The following is a 23,802-nucleotide window of genomic DNA, read 5'->3' on the forward strand; positions in this document are numbered from 1 at the left end:
CTGAATGTTGGCCGTGATTTTGCAACCCAAGTCAAATTCAGATATGAAGGTAAAGTAACATTTTAAGAAGAAGGGAACACTTCCTGAATGAAAATGTTTTCTGGCACCTTCCAAGGATAAAAAGGGGATTACAATGCAGGCTATCAAATTGCAGATTATAAGTTTGGCATAATACTTATCCTTCAAGAAACGGGACTAAATTAATTTCCATACCGCAAGCGTTTATAATAACGTCAGATCACCTGACAAATGCCAGTCTATGACCTCACGTACCGAGCGTCGAGAACATCACAGACGGTTCTTCGAGGTTTTCGTCTCCAATTATTTACGTTAGTCTAGCATTTGAAATGGCTTCTAACGAAAAATTTGCATCAAAGTCAAAGCTGCTGTCACTTGTAGAAGAAGCTGAGAAACTCACAAGGTATGTGGAAAGAATTACAGTGGCAAAGTGATTTAAATAAATGGCACAATGAGCCTACATCATTTCGTTTCGCACAACACGTACTAACGTTATGTTTGCATATGAAATAAATCGACAAAACTAACGTTCAAACAGCAAACGTATCACTCAGCTTAGGCCCTGTATAACTAATAAAGTCTTTTTTTTAAACAAATTTAAGATTCTTTCTGAGTCGTCTACACACAGCTTGATGACAGTAACAGTATCTGCACCAATTCAAATGGCACTTTGAATGAATACTGAATTTGGGCTTAATAAATCCTGTTGGCTGTTGAACATTAAAGGTTGATTATGTATGACATTTATTACGGATATGTTTGTTTATGTCTAATGAATGTCAAGTTCTAGCTATTCATCTGATTTTCGGGCGGTGCTCTACCTTCTTTACATGATCAAAAGGCGTTGCTCAGCTTCTGATGTTTATTTACCTGTTTGTTGGATGAACTATTGAAGCATTGGTGCCTATATTACTAGGCATAGGAGTACTGAATAAGCATGTTAGTGTACATACATCACTGAATAGAGCAAGTCAATGTACAATACATCACTGAATAGAACATATCAGTTTACATATGCATAGAGTGTAGGTATATGTAAATGTCTATGACTAAAATGTTTGTACTGTTACCAATTCATCAGGCTTGCTGTGCTTCCAATGGAATTATCAATAACCATGCTGCCTTTGGTTGATGTTACCAAAACTGTGATTCATAATTTTTTGAAAGAGCAATGCGCTCAGTGATTCTTCATCTTGTATTAGTCATTTTCTCCATCATCTCATCCATCATCTCCATCCAATTACCATATCCTTCCATACTTACCAAAGATCACAGATGATGCTAATGCCTTTGATGTTTCAATTGTTTTATTAGGGACCTTCTGGATACAACATCCACAGCAAGACAGAAGATAGTTCATCCTGATGACCCTCAGGTATTTTATCTGTGTTTGTCTCTGCTATTTAATATGATAAATTAAGTTATATTTCTAAAAATAGGTGCTTTGACTATTTCATGCAATAGTTGTATTTGTATGTATGTATGTATTTTAGATCCTCCTGCAAGCAGGAACTCGCGAAGAAGCCATCATTGGCTTATCAAAGCCGCAAGCTGACCAAAGTCAGTCTCTTAGATTCATATTTAATGTCCATGATTATGAATTGTCAACAACTCTGTAACTGGACAACATACATTAATCTTGGAGTTACTCGAACTCAAACAGATCTTATGATTGAAAAGCACCGGCGTTAACCACTGAGCTAACACTCCTAAAGTTAGTTAGTTTATTGTATACAGCCTCAAGTTTATTCTCTCAGAATATCAGTGTAAATTCATGATGCATTCTTTCCAAAGAATGACTTTCATCTGATCATAAAAAAAAAATCATTTTTCAGATAATGGAAATGCTGCTCAAGAAAAATGAGGAACTTGAGGCTACCTTGAAGGAGACCGAAGTTCACCGTGAGAAGAAGAGGGAAATTGAGAGTTTGCAAGAAGAAGTTGATAAGAGGGATGAAGACATTAAACAACTTCAAAAACAACTTAAAGAGGCAGAACATGTGCTGGTGAGGCTCTCTGTTTCATGATACCCACAGTTGTACTGTATATTATAGCGTATAGTTGAGGACCTTACACTACTTTTTTGAAATATGTTGTATGCTACGTAATGGATTTCACTCCGTGGGATCGTCAAGGCATCTTTAAAATGCTCTCCATTTTCCATTCAATTGAGTCTTTTTCAAGCAACAAGCTGATGCACCAGTAAATTCACCATGGGTATAGACCCACCATTTTACATGATCATATTTGCACTATTTCACTGAATTGTTCTTCACAAAGATCACTATCCTTTATCTTACAGTCGACTGCTCTCTATCAAGCCAAAGAGAAGCTGAAGGCCATAGATCGAGCAAACAAAGGAGCATTATCTGTGGAACAGCTCATCAAATATGCGCATAGAATCAGTGCAACAAATTCTGTGGCCGCACCTCAGACATGGACTGCAGGTTGGTAGTCTAAGAACCTTGCAGAAATCAGTAGATTGTATGAAGTTATTTGCATAACTGCATCCTAACAGGTTCACTTATTAAATTAAATTTGCAGTAGCTACTATGATTGCTATGAAACTTTATTCTTGTCAAAATGGTCTTTCCATTTAGTGAGGGTAATAAGTATATCTCTGAGAGCAAAGATAATACCAATGGTTTGATTCCCCAAAATAAATGTGTCTTGTTTTGTGATACAGTATATTGACAAAGCATTGTTTGAATCTCCAGATATTAAAAAGAAAACAGAAACCTTATACCTGATACTTAACACACTTTGTTTCTATGTATACATCTCATGACTGCACGTAGTGGATTTCATCGTTTTTGGTTCCTTGCTTTAGCAAAAGGAACCTATGTAGTCAGGTTGGCGTGTGTGTGTGTGTATGTGTGTGTGTGTGCGTCTGTGACACTTGCTTGGGTACGCTCTATCTCAATAAGGGAATGTTGGATTGAGGCCAAACTTGGACTATAGATCCGCCATATGGAGAAGGTGTGCCCTATTGTTTTTGGTGCCCACAAAGGTCACCAAAGGTCAGTTATGGTTCAAAAACGGAAAATATTAAATCTGCAATAACTCCCAGTGCCAATTTGCGACAAGGTTGATATTTTGGGAAAAGTTGTGAACTGGTTAGAGGAACATTTTCAAATTCAATGGTCATGTGATCCGAGGTCACCAAAGGTCAATTAATGATAAAAAACTAGTATTTTTGCGCTAATTTGAGAACGAAATGTCCGTTAGGGTTGGGAGTTGCTTCAATGTTATCCAATTGTTGACCCGCATCTGGGTGACCCTTGACCTCAATTTGACCTCTGGTGACCTTTACGTGTTTTTGGGGATTTTAACAGTTTTGATGCTATTTTCAGATGTCAAAGGTACCTTCTGATCATAAATGTCGATAGGTTGACTCCGTGTGACCTTTATGTGCGAAGTTATATGGGGTCAAAGTTTTTCGGTCGGAGTTAGGATAGTTGTTCAGACTTGTCGTTTTGTTTTTTGGAATCAAGAGATTAAACTACATCTGAAACCAAGGTCAAAATGTCAAGGGTCACATTAGAAAAAATGTGCTTATTTTGGGAGGAAACAAGCCAAAAAAGAAAATGTTTGGTTTTGATGCTAGATTTGGATATCAAAGGAACCTTCCGATCAAAAATGTCAATTGGGTTGACACCCGTGTGACCTTCGTGTGCGAAGTTATACAAGGTCAAAGTTAATTTTCAGACATTTAATGCAACAACTCCCAGTTCCAAGGTATGACATGGTTGATATTTTTGGACAAGTTGCAAATGGTATAGAGGAATATTTTCAAACATAACGGTCATGTGATCCGAGGTCACCAAAGGTCAATTAATGTTAAAAAACAAGTATTTTGGGGGTAGCAAATGGACAAAGAAAAAATTTTGAATTTGTATAGTTTGATGCTTTAATTTAGGTCTCATCAATCAAAAATGTCAATAAGTTGACCCAAGGTGACCTTTGTATGTTAAGTTATATGAGGTCAAAGTTAATTTTCAGACATTTAGTGTAATAACTCCCAGTATCAAGGTGTTACACAGTTGATATTTTGAGACAAGTTGCAAATGGTATAGGGGAATATTTTCAAACTTAACGGTCATGTGATCCAAGGTCACCAAAGGTCAATTAATGATAAAAAACTAGTATTTTTGCCATAACTTGAGAACAAATTGTCCGTTAGGGTTGGCAGTTGCTTCAATGTAATCCAATTGTCGACCCCCATCTGGGTGACCCTTGACCTCAATTTGACCTCTGGTGACCTTTTCGTGTTTTGTGGATTTTTACAGTTTCGATGCTATTTTCAGATGTTAAAGGTACCTTCTGATCATAAATGTCAATGGGTTGACCCCTGTGTGACCTTCGTGTGTGAAGTTATATGAGGTCAAAGTTAATTTTCAGACATTTAATGCAATAACTCCCAGTTCCAAGGTGTGACAAGGTTGGTATTTTTGGAGTAGTTGCAAATGGTATAGGGGAATATTTTCAAACTTAACGGTCATGTGATCCAAGGTCACCAAAGGTCAATTAATGATAAAAATCTAGTATTTTTGCCATAACTTGAGAACAAATTGTCCGTTAGGGTTGGCAGTTGCTTCAGTGTAATCCAATTGTCGACCCCCATCTGGGTGACCCTTGACCTCAATTTGACCTCTGGTGACCTTTTCGTGTTTTGTGGATTTTTACAGTTTCGATGCTATTTTCAGATGTTAAAGGTACCTTCTGATCATAAATGTCAATGGGTTGACCCCCGTGTGACCTTCGTGTGCGAAGTTATATGAGGTCAAAGTTAATTTTCACACATTAAATGCAATAACTCCCAGTGCCAAGGTGTGACAAGATTGATTTTTTTGGACAAGTTGCAAATGGTATAGGGGAATATTTTCAAACTTAACGGTCATGTGATCCAACGTCACCAAAGGTCAGCTAATGTTAAAAAAGTAGTATTTTGGAGGGAGAAAATGGGCAAAGAAAAAATGTTTGAATTTTTACAGTCATGCTCTATTTAGGTCTCACCGATCAAAAATGTCAATTGGTTGACCTCCGGGTGACCTATGTGTGTGAAGTTATGTATACAAGTTCAAAGTTAATTTTTTGACATTTAATGCAATTAAATCTCAATGCCAAGGTGTGACATGGTTGATATTTTGGGACAAGTTGTGAATGGGGTGGTGGAACATTTTGAAACTTAAAGGTCCTGTCATCTGAGGTCACCAATGTTATCATATCTGTTGACACGCTTGTAGGTCTCTTATATTTCTTACATTTTCGACGCCATATTAAGATCTCAAAAGTGCCTTTTGATCAAAAATCTGATCACATTTTGTGATCACAAAAGTGTTGGCTATAGTGTTGGTTACTTTATGGGAACATGTAGCACCACAATTACTTGGACTATTTGAGCCCAATCTTGCTTGATAATATTATGTGTATTGTCATATATACCCCAAGCAAGGAACCACAGTGCCCTTGGGCTCTTGTTCTTTGTCGTACTCCAGTAGTCCTATTTCTGAGACTGGGAAAATTATTAGGTAGAAACATAACTTATACAATTTGGATTAAAGCATCTTTAAATTGGTTCTTATGTTGTATTATGTAAGGAATGGCAGCACTGCAGATTCGCATCGCTCTTTCTCTCCCTGTCACAATGATGTTAGGTGTCCTATGCCTTTGACAATATGTAATTTACCTATTGATATGTGGTATTTTCTTTCTGGTCGTAGGAGATCCAAGAAGGCCTTACCCTACCGACCTAGAGATCCGTATGGGAATCCTCGGACGGCTAAGCAATCTACCAGTTGCCCCTGGCAGCAGTGCAGAAGGAGATCCAAGTGAGTATTATTGTTTTTTCCAAGCTAGAGGAATGAAACAAGAGTTCTGTGGAGTTCTGAGGGAGAATACGAACAGTGATTCACTGAGCTTTGTTCTTAAATAGAATCTAGTTTGAAATTGAATTTTATGTCCTTTCTCTGATCATCCTGAGAGTTCCATTAATTCAGTTTACTGTTGCGTGAGTAATTACACCTTTTGCTACCTGCTACTGTTTTGAGTCTATGTGTTCATAGATCTAGTTCTGGCTCTGTTCTCTTTTCACAGATTCTAGTTCTGTTGATACATGGCAACCGTCCAGTGAGCTATCAGTTAGCCTCCATCTAGCCTCAGGAATCTCAAGTAGCAACGGTAAAGGATTTGAGCTCGGTCAAAATAAAGAGAACGAAGACGTTGAAGTAATGTCCTCAGACTCGGAGAGCAGCAGCTCCAGTGGCAGTCCATGAAGCATTATTCTGTGGTGAAAGCATGGTGCATATCTGGAAACTTTCTACTGCCCAAGGCAGTGTGTAGGGTGCAGACATGGTGCAGACCCTAGAATGACCTGTAGAATTGGTACAGTCCCTGAATGGTTGCATTTAGGGGAGAAGGAAAAGCATAGTTCCTGAATTTCTCTTTGTCATGTGAACATTCTTGATTACATGTCTGTTGTAATGACTACAGTACCTGCTAGTCTCAAAGAACTGTTTTCACATGAAAACCATCAAAGGAAATCTTGTCAATGCAAATAGTTAGAGTGCAAAATGAAATTTTAAAACTTTATTGAGACCAAATAGTGTAAACAAAACATGATAACATATGCTAGGTCAAATATGTGAATAATTGATACTTATTTAGAGAGAGATTGGCACCCTCTGTGTCCTCCGATATCTTAAAAAGCAGCAAACTGAACTGAATTTGGCTGTTGTTTCTTCACTGTTAATCTCTAATATAAAGTGTGCTTTGCCATGCTAGGGTTTGTTTTGGGCTAGACATTTTTCATGATACTTTTGAGGAATCTTTTCCAAAATCTAATTCTTTTAAAGTTGAACAACTCTTGAAGGTTGCTCTTCTACATTTGACTGATCTAACTTGGCCGATATGATTGCCAAATTGATTAAGCTACTGCCAAAGGAATAGATGGTTAGCTTCAAAAGTGAGGCTACTTTGGAAGTATACACAACTGTGTGATAGGGAATTAGATCCTCCGATGATCATTGCACAACACAAGCATTGTAAATACATCATGTGAATATTGTAAATATAAAGACCGTTTTATTGTCTTCTTTCGCATTTTATGTCGACAGAGACCTGTCTAACGACTTACTAACTGCGCCTGCCATCCACCTTACATATTTTTCAGTTCAAGGAATTGCATAACAAAACATAAATGATTAAAATATTTCAACAGTAAATCTAAAGTTCTTCTTGAGCTGTGTCATGAAGCCGATAATGATCTGTTTTTTGACAAGAATTCCCTGATCAAATTGCAATGTTCAAGATACAACTCAATTTGTATCCTCTGTATGTTGAGAAACAAATACATCTTAGTAACTAGTGTCAGATTGACACCCTCTGCACCACCTGCTTGCCGGACCACCGGCACCCCTCTTTTATTAAGCTTTGCAGGCACAACCCAAAACTATACAGTGGGTATGTCTGGTCCGGCACTGTTTACAGAGACCCTTTGACTTGCGGTCCCCCCCCCACCCCCCTTAGTTGTCATATTTAATCCAACACAGCATCCAAGTTATGAAGGTTTTCCCTATAAAACATACACAATTTGGCATCTTAAATGCATGGTGATTCCTTGAAAAGTCTGACTTGCTGTGAAAGCAAAATGGCTATTAATATTAGTTCCAATTTCCTGCACTAACTTTATCCCCACTTGGACATCCACTTGTCTTTGGTAATTCATGAATTTCAAATTTTTATTTTGGCTTCGCATGATTGTAAGGCACTATGGAAGTCACGCAATCCATCTTACATTAAAATTTCAAGACGACATACATAATTTGCTTCATTTCAGTCTTAAAATGACTAACAAATGTTGCTTGTAATAATGCAAACACACCGGGCTGTTGACCATCAATTCTTCGTGCATAATCGATGGGTCAAGGTTGAAGGTCAAGCAAAACCTGGTATGATGCAAAATAGTGACCAACTTATTACACTGTTTATTTATTCTTTCTTTGTCACTTCCTTGTTAGTATTTATATGGATATCAGTGGAAAACAAATAGGATAAACAAAGTGGACCCATATACCTATCATTCTTTTTCTTTACTGAAGCTAGAGCCGCATAGTGATACTCTTCTCCAACTACATTGCATGTTTGTAGTAAGTTTAAAAAATGATGATAGTTGGGTGAATATAGTTGCTCCTTTAATGAATGAACACAATAGTACTATTGCAATAAGCCTACTAAGATCACTCCAAAAATGACTGTTCATTTACAAATTGACAGGGCCCAGTGGCAAAACATGGTAGGTGCGGGTGGTGCAGCCTGCACTGACAATGCAAAACAACAACAACTAACCACACATCTATTGAAGCCAACTGCCAGGCCTCATGTGTTCTGTAGAAGCCTAAGGGTGCCTTATCAAGCTGTTTAGATGTGCCAAATATTAAACTCGTTTACCCAAGCCCAAGCCTTGGTTGGGCATGGGTGATTGTGAACTCTACTTTAGGGTCCATTTCTATTGCTGCAATGGGTCCCTGTTGTTTCTATACTAGTGATAGGACTAACTGGACTTTGTCAAGCAAACCAGCTGTCTTGAAACAGTAAATATACTTCATCTGATCTTGACTAGATATGATCCATTTGTTGATCCACAAACTGATTTGATCTTCTGAATCCAGTAATTGCACCTCCTTTGATCCACAAACAGTCTTGAGCAGTCTCTCCGTGGACAAAGGCCTTCTGAATCATTAAAACAATTCTGTGAGCTGCTAGTTATTTCTTAATTTGCTGGATTCTTACATCTATAAGTTGTTTCATTGTTCAATATCTCTCTGAAAGTTCATTTTTGCTCATCTATCTCACGACTTCACTAATTAATGACTCCACCAGGTCATCAGTGCTGAGTTTCTTGCCGAGCATGTCTGTTAATGAGAGAGACAAATAACCATCATTTTTCAAAATGAGGTGATTTTGGAAGAGCAATGATTAGAAACACCAGCCAGAGAAAAGAACTTGTAGTCACAATTAACTGTTTATTTTGACATGTAGCTGCAAAACAGCTTACACTACACACACCAACTTGGGAGACACTGCTCACTGAGCTAAGATATTGGAACCTCAAAAAAGCATAAATTCTGAAATTGCTTCAAAAGCTCACATGTCGATCTGATTGAGCCTAATTTAAAATAGTTACATTATCATTTTTGGGGTTAATTTGGTTAACTGTTGGGTAACAAAATCATGGAAAATTTTGAGAGTATGTCATAATAAGAATAGTAATGCAGATATTAACAAAGACAGGTAGTACTTTCACAAGTAAAACCTAGGGGATTAACTTTCGTCATACAGCTTACTTTCAACGAGCAAAGATGCCTCCTTGCCACCGCCGTGAGCCAGCATTGTGTGTCGATATCTTTCTCCCATATCTCGATTTAAGGGATCCTCACGAAAGCACTGACTCCAAATCTTGTGAGCGACCGCTCTTGAGTAAAGGTAGGAATAATATTTTGCACCATAGCCCACCAAGTGTCCAAATCGCAGATGCCATGCCTGAGGATGGCAAGGAATTTTTTACTGTTTACTGTGAACGTGTGCATGGTATGCTAGCATAGGCGTAGGAGGCTGGTGGGGCTGCAGCCCCCCTAACCAAATATTTTTGTGAAAATTCGGGCAACATGCTGAGAACTAAGCTTGCCCGACTAATTCGCCATTACTAATGTAAAAGAGAGTTTTGACATAATTGGCCCTCCATGCTTTTTCTCCATCTACATAAGACATTTCATTGTTTGCATTAGCATCCCGCAGTATACTGCGCAACTTTCACAGACTGTACGGTACACGATGGCATGCAATATGTAATAACTGATGCATGCCTATATGATGTGTTCATTAAAAATACTTGAAAAATGTTGGTTATATTTTTCGGGCAAGTAGTTACAGCCCCCTAAATCAAATTAGGGTCCTTCGCCTATGTATACTAGTATGCGGTATGACGATATTCAAATTGCATGTTTTTTTTCGATGACGTCATCAAGAGCAGGCCCTGTTTTCGCCATTTTTCTACTGCTTGCTATAAATGAGGTCATACTTTATGATTGCTCTTATTTCATTGTCTGTTGGCAGACCTTCCTGAGGAAGGTCAAAAGTCTGATATCAAATTGTCCAAATATTCCAATGATATACAGCTTAGGTACCAATTCAAGTATCCTATAAACATGCTTAGACATAGGGCGAAGAAAACTGGAAAATCAATTCAAATTAATCTGTAAGGGTTTTTTATATGGGCAAAGAAATTAGTGTTTACACGGGTCCAAAAATCGGGAACCGGGTACCCGAGGGCCGTTACCCGTCGGGTATCCGGGTACCCGGAAAAAATTTTTTACCCTCGTGTATCACGATTTTCAAGAAATTACATATTGGATGCTGTAATAAATGCATTATATTCTCTACTGACAATGTTTTCATGTTCAAATACGTAGGTGTAAGATAAGGTATAAAATCTCCCTCAATAATTTTTATTTGCTTCTGTTTCTTTCATTAACTTGTTAATAAATTAATTATTTAATTTTAATTAGCATTACTACTAACATCGCACTTCCGCCGCTACTTATGCTAGCTAATGCACGTCTATTGGATCAAACCATATAGATATCCAATTTAACTCTTAAACAGTTTTTAATACTACTACTATCTATTATGCAGGCCCAGGGGTCGCATTAGCCGCGAGATTGCGTGATTCGTGCAATTTGATCGCATTTGGAAAAAAACGATTAGTAAAAAGCCACTTGCGATTACTATTTTGTAGTTATCCCGTCTATAATCCATAAACGTAAAATTCCTTGTCAGCCTTTCCTTCTTTGAAATAAACGAATGAATAAATAATAATTTCTTCCACATGGTAGCCTAACACCACACTAAGTCAATGAGAAATCTAGCTAAGCCTAACCATCTGTTTATTAGCTGAAATTGTGACGCAGTTATTAGATATCTATGGAAAGCTTTCGTTATTGCTGTTATCTTCGAACACATGGTAGCCTAACAACACACTAAGTCAATGGGAAATCAGCCTAACCATCGGTTTGCAATTTTTTTTTTTAAACAATCACACTTTGCGTATGATTCGGGTAATAAATTAGGAACCGGGTAGTATATCGCGTCGAGCGGGCCCCTTCGTTATTGCTGTTATCTTCTACCACATTGTAGCCTAACACCACACTAAGTCAATGGGAAATCTGCCTAACCGTCGGTTTGCCATTTTTTTTTTTTTTTAAATTACACTTTGCTTAGGATTCGGGTAATAAATTAGGAAACGGGTAGTATCACGTCGGGCGGGTACCCGGGTACCCGGATAACCCGTGCAAACACTAAAAGAAATGCAGCATGTCACCGATATGAACTAAAGATTAATATTAAAATTATTTTTATTACCTTTTTTTCTTTATTTAAAATATTTAGTTAAAAGTTAAAATTATTAAAATATATATTTAAACTTAAAATTTTTAAAATATTAAAATAATGAAATTACTGTACTTACTGTATTTTGAACATATGGGATACTGGAATAATTATTCTGAATGTCTTCATAGATCTCAGTCGTGGTCTGAAAAATGACAAAAAATCCTAATCAAAATGCAAGAAGAAATTTTATTTCTAGCCATTAAAGTGCCTTTTTGAGTTGAGGTAATTCAATTTTGGAATGCTCTGTCTTTGTTATTGGAAGAACTTGAACATGAAACAATGGGGATTTCCAGCCACGCCCCAAATCAGCAGAGGGAACTGTCGTATTGGTCATATTGGTCCTCTCTAGTTCCGCAAAAGTTGACAAGCTGCAGTCTCTGAAATCACTGAGAGTTCCTTTGAGGAATCTCTGATGGACAATTCTGGCAATAGTACCTGCACAATCACTAATTTACACATAGTGTGACTCATTGGAACTAACTTACACTTTTTACCACTCATAACTAACACATTTGAGCAACAAAAGGTTCCCATCATTTGTTTGTTTGGCAACTTTACACAGGTCTGGGCATCAACCAATGAGAAAACATCATTGAGGTATTTTTAATCACCTGTACTAGACTGAGTTTAAGCTTTGAGCATCAGTAAAATTGTATCCAAGTCTACGAAATGGAATAAACTGGACTTATACCTGTGATTCTTCTCGTAATTACTGAAGACAAGATCTTTTTAAACATTTGTTAACAACAAGCACACGGATATTTTACAGTGCTATAAAAATCTTTGGATATATGTAAACAGGATAGATCACACATTAGAACCCAGAGCGCTATATTCGGCACTGTTAGGACTGATATCACAGAGCCCTCTGCAGAAACCCTGAAGATTCCCATCTGAGGATATAAATTATAAATATACTCTTTACTGACCTTTGGTAATGGATGTGGACCATGAAGAACCTGATCAAACATTGAATAGCAGATTTGAGTTTGTAAAGATTGAGCTGCAAACATCTTCTTTGATTCACAGAGTTTGCTGATCATCTCTTCTGGTAAAGTCTGAAATGAGAAAAGTAATTAATTTTTTTAATGTAAGATTTAAAGGTCCCAACCCGCATGCCGCCCTCTGAAAAAAGTTAACTTTCCGTTGCTTGCAAGTGAAAGTTTTTTCTTGTCGCTACAAAATACAGAGAGAAATAAAACGTGATACCTTGTTATCTTTAGCTGGACCTGAGATGTCCATCGCTGCTATGTACACTGTGTTGTGGGTATTGACCGTAGCTGCATGTATTGACTGTACACTAGTGTCTATTTACCAACAGTAGCAAGCTGTGTGTGTATTTTCTGGGATCGATGGTGGTGTCCAACACTTCTGTTACACCTCATTCGAAACTAGGTCAGATTACCGGCATGAGACGTATCTTTGTGCGCGAGTCTTCACTCCCTTTAATATAGTCTGCCAGACACAAGGCTATTACTAGACTACAATGAGAGCAGACACGACGAGCACAGGGTAATCTAAAGAATGTTATCAATGACAGAAGGAAAGTTGATGTGGTCATGAGGGACTTACCTCTTGACTTTGATAATGTCTAGCAAACCGACTTAAAACCCTGTAATCGTTGGCGAAATATTCCATTAAAATGGATGGCACCTCGGCAAAATCTGTTGCACATCTAGTACCGGTCACATGTTGGTATCTTGTACGGGCCAACATGGCTGCCGAGGGGAAAGAGAGAGAAGAAGCTAAATGGCCTGTCATATCACACAGATATCAAAGACTTGTGACATCGGTTACATTATACATGCTCACACATCTACCAAGGAATGCTGTTAACAGAACGTGTATTAGATCCTTTGGCAGGATTGAGATATACATATTCAGTGTAAAATGTTTATTCATCAGTATAAATTACAACGAGATGTCACCATGGTGACAAACAAAAGCAATGGTATATGCTATATGAGCATCCTCTGCCCTGTAAACAAAAAGAAACTTCTATTAATCTTCATAGCTTGCTCTTGTCAAATAAAAATCATACAAATACAGGACTGTGAAAAATTAGGTACTACACAATAATTACAAACATTGACCACCGTGAATTCATGACTTACAGTGCATGGCATGGCCGCACTCATGGAATAAGTTCTCCATCATCTGTTAAGGAAACAAAAGTGTAAACAACATGAATATTGATAAGGAAATTGGAAGCAGGAAAGAAGGCGTACTGAAGGGTATATTTATCCCTCATATGTGTGCCATAAACTCAGAAAAATATAGATGGCAAATAAATGGTGTGGAAGTACATTTGTCTACTGCTTTCCACTTCTCTCTAATCTGCTTCCTCCTAAAGTCATATCTAAAATAAACTTTATCTGTTGTACATTCATTTGAATAACTGTATAAGAAAATGCATAATACTAAGAGTCAATCATTCTCATGTACATCCATGTTACAATCAAAACTACCCATTCTGGGAAACAATAATTGTAATAATACTAAATAAATATTTCTACATTCCTTAAACATAAGTTTCTAACCAGGAAACATTCTATCATGTTGTTTTTAATATTAACTTTGACTATCTATTGAGTACAACACATTGAGAATACATTGAAAATAATTTCTGATGATATTTTGATGCCCTATTGGACAATGAATGCTTAGAGCATTAGTTAATGAAGAGTTTAATGTGACTTACCCCATGGGTTAGGAGGGTGGGACAACTAGATGTTGGTGGGCTGCAGAAATTTAAAAAAAAGGAATGGTTGTTAAGATCTGGGCATTCTTAATGCTATACAGTAAAATAGTCAGCTACATTATTTTTTTCAACATGACATAATTTCAAAGAACAGAAACAGGCCCATGTACCATATTGTTCAAGGCAAAAGGAAAACAAGAAGAAGCCCAGATATATTATGCTGCTTTGACTCATCAGATCCTGATACATAAGAGCTAACATATGTCTCCAACATTGGAAATTAGCAGTATTTATATGAATTTTTTTAGTGCAAAACACATCTAAACAATATGTAAACACAATGTATGCAAATGTAAATATACAGGCACAACAAATGCAATTATGCCATTTATTCTGACAGGCCACACATGTGAGTCAATCAGTCTACTTTTTTCATAAATTTATCTAAGAGAAAACCTAACATGCATTTGACTAGATTTGTAACATTAGACTTGGGGGAAGTGGAAGGGAGGGGGGCCAGGTTTGTTTCTGTATGAGGCACAGAAAGTACACAAAGCAATATGAATAGTCACCAGGGTGATACATAGAATGAAAATTTGGAAGAGGGACAATTAAAGGGGGAACACATTAAAATTGTCTTTTTGTAAGAGATGAAATTAACAGAGAAAAATTTACTTACGAAAAACTGCAGGTTAAAACCACTTTAGGAAGCTGGTAGGTGCTGTCGTCAAGGAGACGGCCTCCTCGAATAGTGAAGTGACAATCTTGCTGTGGTTTTCCCGGATGATCAAAGAAATCGCAGTAAATGTATCCCAGAATGCCCTCCTCCTTGTGATTCACAGCCTGAAAATGTGATACATAGTAATTATTTGTGAAATTATCGATTACGTTTGGTATGATTTGATGGTAGTCCCTGGATCTCAACTAAAGGAAAGATCTGGACGCAAATCTCTTCTACTGTTTCAAAATTCATCACATCAGCCAACCTCAAAGTTAATTAGGACAAAAAAGCCTAGTCGCATCATTTGTTCAATATCCTGAATAATCATTTTATTGTCTTCTTATGTGTCTTGTATCTTTATTTACATATCAAAATGAATATTCATATCATGTTATGCTTCCACTCAAGCAAGATTGAGAGTTGACATATACAGTCATCATTCCAGATATATGTACACCTGTGCTGTCTGTGATATCTATAATTTTTTTCAAAAACATTAGCTATGTCTTATTTCTCATGACATATTATTTTCTGCCTACTACCAGTCAGAATTGAGTACTGTCTCAAAGACTCAACACTGACCCTTTTACAAACTCTTTATGCTGGGCATCTCTTGATTCTTACCAATTTTTGGACATCAGATGACCAGAGCTCCCCATTCTTTGGTTCGACAGGCTCTAAGGAGACTCCATAGAGTCGTTGAAAGATCATATCGAGCCCCTCCATACAAGCACCGAGAGAAAAATATGGCATGAAATCCGAAGAGTTAACCTTATACCTGGAAAAAATATTGATATAGTGGGATGTCATGTTGTCATTTAATATGAGCTTTATAATAGGCTCTAAATGCAGCCATTGCTAGGCAACCAAAACCATTGATGTTATCATCAATTACAGAAGGGTTACCAGGTTGGTTAAGCTTGACATTTGATTGGAGCACAACAAGCAATAGCAAACCATTATACACCTGTACATACAGTCTGTTTGGCATGAAAGGGTTTTAATTCCAGTGAAAATCATTCAAACATTGAAATAACATGCTTTAAATCAGCTGAACACTGTAGCAGAAGCTACGTTAAAGTGGATGTTAGAGAATGTCAACAATACCAAGTTGTGCGACTGAAGTGGACAGTGTATGGCACACTGAGAAATTAAAAAGTTGTGGAATTAAACTTACTTTTCGTTTCTTATATGTTGAATAAGAAAATGTGTATCCCAAGCATGTAGGTTCTGTAAGCAGATGAAATAAATAAGGAAAAACCAAATCACAATACAGATTCTTACTCATTTTATGAAATAACAGTTCATCAATTATTTTAAGAGGTAGTACTATTTGGACATTTTTCTTCTATAATGAAAGCTATGGCTGACATTTAATGATTTTCCAGGTTTGCATCACCCAGCCATCCTTGAAATTGTGCTAAGTTGATTCAAGGAAAAAAAAAAAGACTAAGCAAAGCATACATTATACTACTTAACTACTTGGAAAACAAGCTTTGCTGTTTGGGCTAGCTTTTCCTACTGTCTTTGTTTCCTAGCAAAGTTTGTCTAATAGTACTGAGAGCCATACATATGTTTCATGTATTTAACATTTAGTTGTGTCAGTTCTTCAACGGATACTGAAATCAGACGTTCATGTTCTAGAAGACTTCAAGACACACCATGTTTTAACGAAGCCTGTTATATCAGTTGTACACAACATGATGATACAGTATATCCAAATAAAATTACTTCGTCAGTTCACATAAAGAGCCAAAATTCTTTTCTTCTGAATATTACAATAAAGGAATGGCAGGTGAGACATCTGCAAGGTACGTGAATGAGTTTGCTTTGTTTATTCAAAGTAAATAAATGTGACTTCTATGGTCTATTTGGGTGATACCTTCCCCAACACCCATCATCTGCTCCCAGCCTCCTCCCCTTCAATGTGAAAAACTCTTTCCTTACCTTAGAAGATGGGTTATGTCTAGCTTTGGCTTCCTTTAATGATTCTAATTCATCTAGGGCACTGAAATAGAAAATAAGCAATAAGCATAAAACAGGGATGAGCCTGGGGTAAAAAAAATCACAGAACTTTGCAAAAATTGCGGTATAGGCTCCAGTTTGTGTATGCTACAGGGTGTTAGGAAACGGTTTTTGTCCCCTGCAGGTTGGATATCCATAGGTAATGAAAAACATGCGAACGACGGATCAAATGATGCAATGTTGTTGTTAGAAATTCACGGATATTGAGAGGTGTAAATCTCGGAGGTAGAAAAGAAATAACGGATATTCCGCGAATTCGCGGAAAAAGCTCATGCCTGATAAAACCAAAATAAACAAACATTCCATAAAAATGAACCAATTTTCCATCATGAAGAGAAACTTCTCCCCAACTTGGCTGACTGACCAATGGCATTTAAATGTCAATCTTTAAATAACTTGTCATGCCAGTACACAGTGGTAGCTAACAATTCCTCCACTGCCTTGTCACTGTACTCACCTTGGTAAAACCATCTCAGAAGCTTTCTCAAGAAAATTAGTTACAGTTAAGGAATTCTTGGCCATAGTTCCTCGAAGTGCACGGTCAGCAAAGGTTGAAAATCCGGCCAAATTTGCCAGTTTGTGTCTGCACTCCAGGAGTTGATTTAATGCGTCACTTTGATCTTGGTTAGGATACAGGTATATCTTATAAGCCGCTTCTCTCACCTAAAGGTCAAAGGTCAGAAAAGTAAAATGTCTAATGGTTATTCTTATTTCTTTATTCCTCATCCCATTTGTTAACAAAAACTTGTTTTGGATTCTGCAACCAACTGACACATTAATTGCAATATATTTATGACAAATGTCCAAACTCATCTCAACCTTTATTGTATTACAAGAATATTCGTTTCAATATATTATCGCTACATTTTACGATGGTTTTGAGTAGAGTTTGACATCCAAATTTTTGGACTCTTTAAATAATAAGCAAATGTAACTAAACAAATCGAAAGGCTAAAAACTATATAATAATGTAAAGCAAAAAATGATGATTCACCAAATCGTCTGGATTGTCAGCATGGAGAGAAGAAACTTTAATCTGACCTCCGTCTACTGTGAAGGAATATTTAAGGTGATCGGGAAGAAGTTTCTTGTCTACGGAAACTGCCGTCTGTGTTCCTTGAAGGAATCGACTCCCTAATATCATGGCCTCTTCATTCAACTTCACAAATTCTTTTCTCTGAAAATGAAGGAACAGAACCCTTAATCAGATATAGTTTATATGATGTTAAAGCCTAATTATGCATGATAGGATAAGACGGTACCTGAACATTTCCTGACTCTACAATATGTTTTGGTACTATTGTATAGTAAATAATAACACCATCAGGAAGTTGTAATTTCTTGCCAAAAGTTTGACCCCTTTGCAGGGATAATGTAAATGAAACAGGAGCCCAACAGGCACTATAATTCCTTGCTTAGTGGAATATTAGAGTGTTGTATGTCATCACCCAATATCATAATATTTATGCCCACATGTACCAGCTATTAACCAGCAATTGTTTTCCAACTTTGGATGTAATCTTATTTAAAATTGTGGAGTTTTTGCAATTTTATAATTTTGGTCCCTCCAAAAGAAATTGAGCCGATAAAAATTTCCGTATAAATGGTCCCAAAAATATTTGGCCCAGACAAAGTGGCTCAAAATATATTTACTGTCAAAAAATTGAACCCCCAAAAATGTGGGCCCAAATGGTCTAAAAATTATTGGGCCCCAGAACTTCGGACCCAAAGAATGTGTCCTAAAATGCAATTGAGGTGGAAATAAAATTTGGGCCCACACAGCCCAAAAATGGGCCTGGAATTTTTGGGACCCTGATGGCCTATATATACCACCTGTTTGATTGCAGAGTTATTGCAATGTAAAGAAAATGTGGGCCCAAATGGTCCCAAAATGCATTTGAGGTGGAAACTACAATAGCAATGCTACAGTAGCTCAACCCATCATTTGTGACAGGAAGACCAATTCATTGGAGGGTTACCATGAGTCTATAGTACAGTGTTGTATGTATGCACCACTTAACTAAACTATGCTTTCAGCTCCATGGCCAATGTGGTAAAAGCACTGGTAACTCAACAACACAAAGGAATCAGGCTACACAGACTAGCAACTTCTGTCCTTAAAGTAGTTCTAGCAAATTACTCATGGTCACCAAGCTACTTCCTTGCTTAGTCTGAGATAAACTGGCATTAAATATCAATAAAACAGTAAATCCTGAGTACACAATAGTATAAACCCAACATATAGATTTTTAGACTATCCAGATTAAAAGCATAATCAGGTTTTAAATCAGCATGTTGGATTTTGTTGTATTTCTTTGTCCATAAAACACAGACTTGATCAAAGTATAAATACAAAATTTGTGTGTTTTTAAATGGTTGCATTATGTCACAATAGACAATCAGGGCAAATTTTTAACGGTAGTCTGGTAGTCCCAGATGACCAAATTTCTGTTCGGACATGCACAGTCTGCTACAGTAGTTGTGGTTTTCCTGCAGACTGACCAGTTGTTGACATCAAATTCAAATTGCATTGTAACTAAATAGGGCCTACCCCCAAATGGGTAAAATGATAAATGGCAGTTTAAATCTTACAGTTTGCGATGCCCTATCTACGGCTCTGATAGTTTGCCTACAGGTTTGCCCCTCCCTTGGCAAATTCCCCGCTACATGCCTGTTACAGTGACATACTGGTCATTTTCATTGTGCTACACCTTTGCGGATAACCAAATATAACTGTTCTGACAACCAAAATGTAAGGCCTGGCTGCCTCTCAGACAACGAAAGGATATGCTTAAAAAATTTGCCCTGACTATTGACTTACACTCTTGAAATGATATATTTCAATAGAAACATCAACACTCAGCTTAACGCTAGGTCATCTTCATACCAGATGCAAAGGACTAGCATACTTTGCATATAAAAAACACGACAGACCATCAAACTGGTAGACATTAATGCCAGTGCATTACATCCATTCCAGCAAATACTGGAAATAAGTTAGTGCTCTGAACATTACCTTACATACTACAATGGTTCCTGTGCACAGAAAACTGCTTTACATCCTTGCACTCGTATAGCAGTTAGCGATGCAACACTGGAAGAATTATTCCATATTGTAGAACTGGTTTTTGGCACACTTCAATCGTCACTTGAGTTAATCTTGTTATAAAAGTAGATACTGTTAATTCAAATAACTCTATGAAACCAGTTGCAAGTTCAAACGTATCATATCCATAATATACATGTCTACATCTGTTACATATGTCATCATCGTGTACTGTTGTATCATTCATTGACCTATTCTTCATATAACAAGACTAACCTCTCCCTCTGGTAGGTGGATACCACTTTGTTCAAAGTCAAACATGAATAACTTTGCGACAGTTTTTGATTCTTCGTCCATGGAGTCAAATATTGTCCTGTCCTCGAGAAGTTTCTTTAAGGAGTTGTGAAGTTCAGTATTGGTGTTCAACCTATGTGAGAATTGAACGATATTGAGGAATTACAATTAACCAAGCATGTTTAGAATAAATTACTGCAAGGACATTAAAACCTTCAATCATACTAGTTTCCAAATCTTACATAAAGAAAACTATTTCATCACATTTGTCACACCAACTGAAAAGTAATTTTGTGATAGTAGCGATAAAAAATGTTAGATTTAGTACGGCAATAATGTTTATGCAGTATCCTGATATTCATTGAAAGCTTATAAATTCAGGCAACTCTCAAGCAGCATGATGAGTGTCTCTGCCTAGATAAGATTGAATCAGTTTTTACTTCCAGTATGAAAATTCTCGAACATTATATATCAAAACTCCTTGAAATTAAAGTCCCACTCTTTCAGTTTTCAAACAGTGTTGACTGTTAATAGTGATACAGTTGAATCATTTGTGCTACACACTCATGATGTATATGTCACCCATCATGTGTAAATGTCACCCACCTCTGAGGAGGCATTTAACTGTTGAACTTGTACATAACTTTACAGCTTAGGTTATGACTTTACATGAGAGATCCTTACTTTTCCACTGCTGCACTGACATTCAGACACGTTTGTTCAGCTGCTTTTGAGAATTGCTTATCTGGATGAGCAACACGAATGAAATCAGCCTGAAGGAAGAAATTGCAACACTTAAAGGTGATTGAAAAAGTGATTGAACACACGATGAACAAATACTTTTGCTTTATTTAGGGTAAAAGTAATCAGGTAAAAGTTGTGGAATGTGTCCATTGTTCCATGACCACATTTTGAACCATGAATACAAACCAGGTACAAATATTATAAAAAAAAGTTTATGCCCAGAAATTTGATTTTAGTTGGTTATTGGCCTTATTAGTTTATACTGTCAACAATACCTTCTGCCCTGATTCTAATATGCAAAGTATGCTATGCCACTCTATAAGCTGAGTGTTCATTTTCTTTTCCTTGAAATAACAAACTTTCTTAAGGTTACAGACATCTTGTGTGAAACTGATATTAATACAAATACCTCCAGGGTCTATGTCTTAACAGCAAAATGAATGAATGAATGAATATGTGGAAATCTTACTCCACTTGAAGGTATGGTATGATAGCTTTATGACACTTGGAAACAATTCCTATACCAACTTAAGTTAAAATGTTAAATATAACATCTTACAGGTTTCATTTCAAATTTTGTGTACTTTCCTGACAGGTATTCTTTGAAAGAACTTCTGTCAAAATACTTTATCTACAGTTGAACAGTCCAGTATCTATTGACAGCGTCCTTACCAAATCAGCAATCCTGCAGAGAGCATCAGAGAGTTTATCAAAGATAGCTACGACCTCTTGACCTGTGGGAGCTGTGATTGCTGCTGTAACTAGTTCATCTGCCTCTTCTAGAGACTGCCTCTCAGCCTCAGCAAAACCATCTGGTCGAGTCAACTCTGACACCTCAAAAAGTCCCTGGAATGAACAAAGATTAAGAAAGGTATTAACAAGTACTCAAATAAATAAACAAATTATCAAATGAAAACTGCAGAGATTCTTCAACATGTAACGGCTGCATAGTGACTTACTCTGAAAGGTCTATCTGTAAACTTACAGGTTAGGAAGGGGTGCATGATCCTTAAGAAGCTGAAAAGTCATGGGACCCAAGATGCCAGAAAGAATCTGTGGCTTCTAATGGCTAGAGGGTACCTAATTACTTTTGAATTGATGGTTTGTGATCCAATTGAGCTGAACAGATTCTGTATTAACTTCTAAGAGCTTGTAGGCATAGAGAGAGTCTGTAACCTATAGAGAACTTTATATCTGGGAAAGTGTCATCTAACAATGTTTCAGATTTTTGTAGGCCTATTACTTGGAGGAAAACCAAGATTATTTAAAACAAAATGCATGCAATCCTAGTATATAAAAGTGCACTAGGTAAGTTTTCAATGTATTTTTTTAAATATATATTTCAGTTGGATATAGGTACAAAGCCCATGGCTGTAATTAAACCTTAAGTATATTAAAGATTCTATGATGTTCATGGCATACCTCGACAGCCCAATGCCATTCATTATGATGACATTCAAACATAGCATAAAATTTATGTCTTCTTCAATGTTTTAACAAAGATTTTATAAAATAATATAGTAAACCAATTACCACATTTCTTTGAAGTGATATATATTTTCTTTTTGGCTTAGTGTTGAAAGTAGCAGCTAAGGGAGACCATGTTGTAACTGTCCGTTTGCTTTCTGAGCCGAGCATGGATCCCATCCTAGTACTGTGGCAGCTCAGCAACCTGAGCAGAGCCACCTGGCTGGGAGGATTTGCCATGTGTAACTGAAAGTAAGAAAGAAACAAAATATTAGTAATTTAATTGTTATATTTATGAATCCTGTTACTGTTGCCATGAATATTTTGCAAAATGATTAAAGTGATGTCCAATAAATATATACCTTATAAGAATTGCTACCAGTGAAATAAATGCTGTGGAATAGGAATAAATCTTGACACTGTTATATCTCAAGCTTCGCAAACATCATCGAAGTTTAGCAGACAGCGGTAATGGAAATGGTCCTAACAATTCCCCTGAAAGTTGTGCATAGTTATGTAAATATACAGTAGTATCAGACAAATGAAGTACAGTACCAGGTATCTGATGGATGTAATTTTCACCTATTTCCGCTGCCATAACAACTAACCATTTTAAATTGCAAATTGGTAGCATTCAAATCACCTTTCATCATTTCAGACACAAATTTTTCTTATCTCTTTTTGCTCCAGTACACCTTTATGATTTTTTTTTTGCACTACACCATGAAATGGTTATGAAGATGCCTTGCTACCATCAAATTATCAAGAAATTTGCAACCAATGAGTAAAATGACAAAAGCAAACAATTTCATATGTAAATTTATATCCGTAACATATGTGAAGCGAATGCACTCTCAATGAAGAAGCCATTGCAATCAACGTTAGTCTTAAGTTGTGACGCACTCAATACATTATCATCATATAAATTCTATCACAGTTGCTCCAAACTTTGTCACACAGTAATAACAATCTTGTGTGGTAAACATTGGTTGGAAATCGTCTGCACGTTATACAATACGACAAGAATGTGCTGAGCAACATAGACTAGGTCTACAACTTGCAATATAACACTACTAAGTAGATCTAAAAAACGAATAGTTATCTTAGGTAACTGACACGGTCCAGCATCTGTAACACAAAATCAGTTTAAAAACAAAGTTATATACCTAATCCTCTTCGGACTGTGATGATTCCAAACAACAAGCGATCAACATATGCTACTTTTGTCGAAAAACACGACCTACATGAGGGTGAAACACAATTTTAGCGTCGGCGAAGGTTGTATACATCAGGTGACATGTCAGCTGATTTACACCTCAGCCCTTTTAAAGGAAAAGC

General features: G+C 36.8%; 2 protein-coding genes across 2 annotated transcripts; one reads left to right on the plus strand and one right to left on the minus strand.

Moving 5' to 3' along the window:
- Positions 1 to 243: 243 nt before the first annotated feature.
- LOC139975410 (mediator of RNA polymerase II transcription subunit 4-like) lies at positions 244 to 7,094 on the plus strand. The gene is made up of 6 exons (XM_071983393.1): positions 244 to 421; positions 1,333 to 1,393; positions 1,854 to 2,024; positions 2,321 to 2,465; positions 5,742 to 5,849; positions 6,115 to 7,094. The coding sequence occupies exons 1-6, from the start codon at positions 348 to 350 to the stop codon at positions 6,291 to 6,293; spliced, it is 738 nt and encodes a 245-aa protein (XP_071839494.1). The 5' UTR covers positions 244 to 347; the 3' UTR covers positions 6,294 to 7,094.
- LOC139975406 (mitochondrial intermediate peptidase-like) lies at positions 6,592 to 23,787 on the minus strand. Its single transcript, XM_071983386.1, has 18 exons — positions 23,631 to 23,787; positions 22,531 to 22,710; positions 21,670 to 21,843; positions 20,938 to 21,026; positions 20,236 to 20,386; positions 17,908 to 18,090; positions 17,371 to 17,576; positions 16,836 to 16,896; positions 16,066 to 16,118; positions 15,513 to 15,666; positions 14,847 to 15,010; positions 14,168 to 14,207; positions 13,581 to 13,623; positions 13,039 to 13,184; positions 12,396 to 12,524; positions 11,543 to 11,608; positions 9,363 to 9,558; positions 6,592 to 8,930 (listed from the first exon to the last, which is right to left on the minus strand). The coding sequence occupies exons 2-18, from the start codon at positions 22,702 to 22,704 to the stop codon at positions 8,863 to 8,865; spliced, it is 2,097 nt and encodes a 698-aa protein (XP_071839487.1). The 5' UTR covers positions 22,705 to 22,710; positions 23,631 to 23,787; the 3' UTR covers positions 6,592 to 8,862.
- Positions 23,788 to 23,802: the final 15 nt, after the last annotated feature.

The sequence above is a fragment of the Apostichopus japonicus genome, chromosome 10 (genome assembly GCF_037975245.1).
Source record: "Apostichopus japonicus isolate 1M-3 chromosome 10, ASM3797524v1, whole genome shotgun sequence".
In the NCBI taxonomy this organism is placed as follows: domain Eukaryota; kingdom Metazoa; phylum Echinodermata; class Holothuroidea; order Aspidochirotida; family Stichopodidae; genus Apostichopus; species Apostichopus japonicus.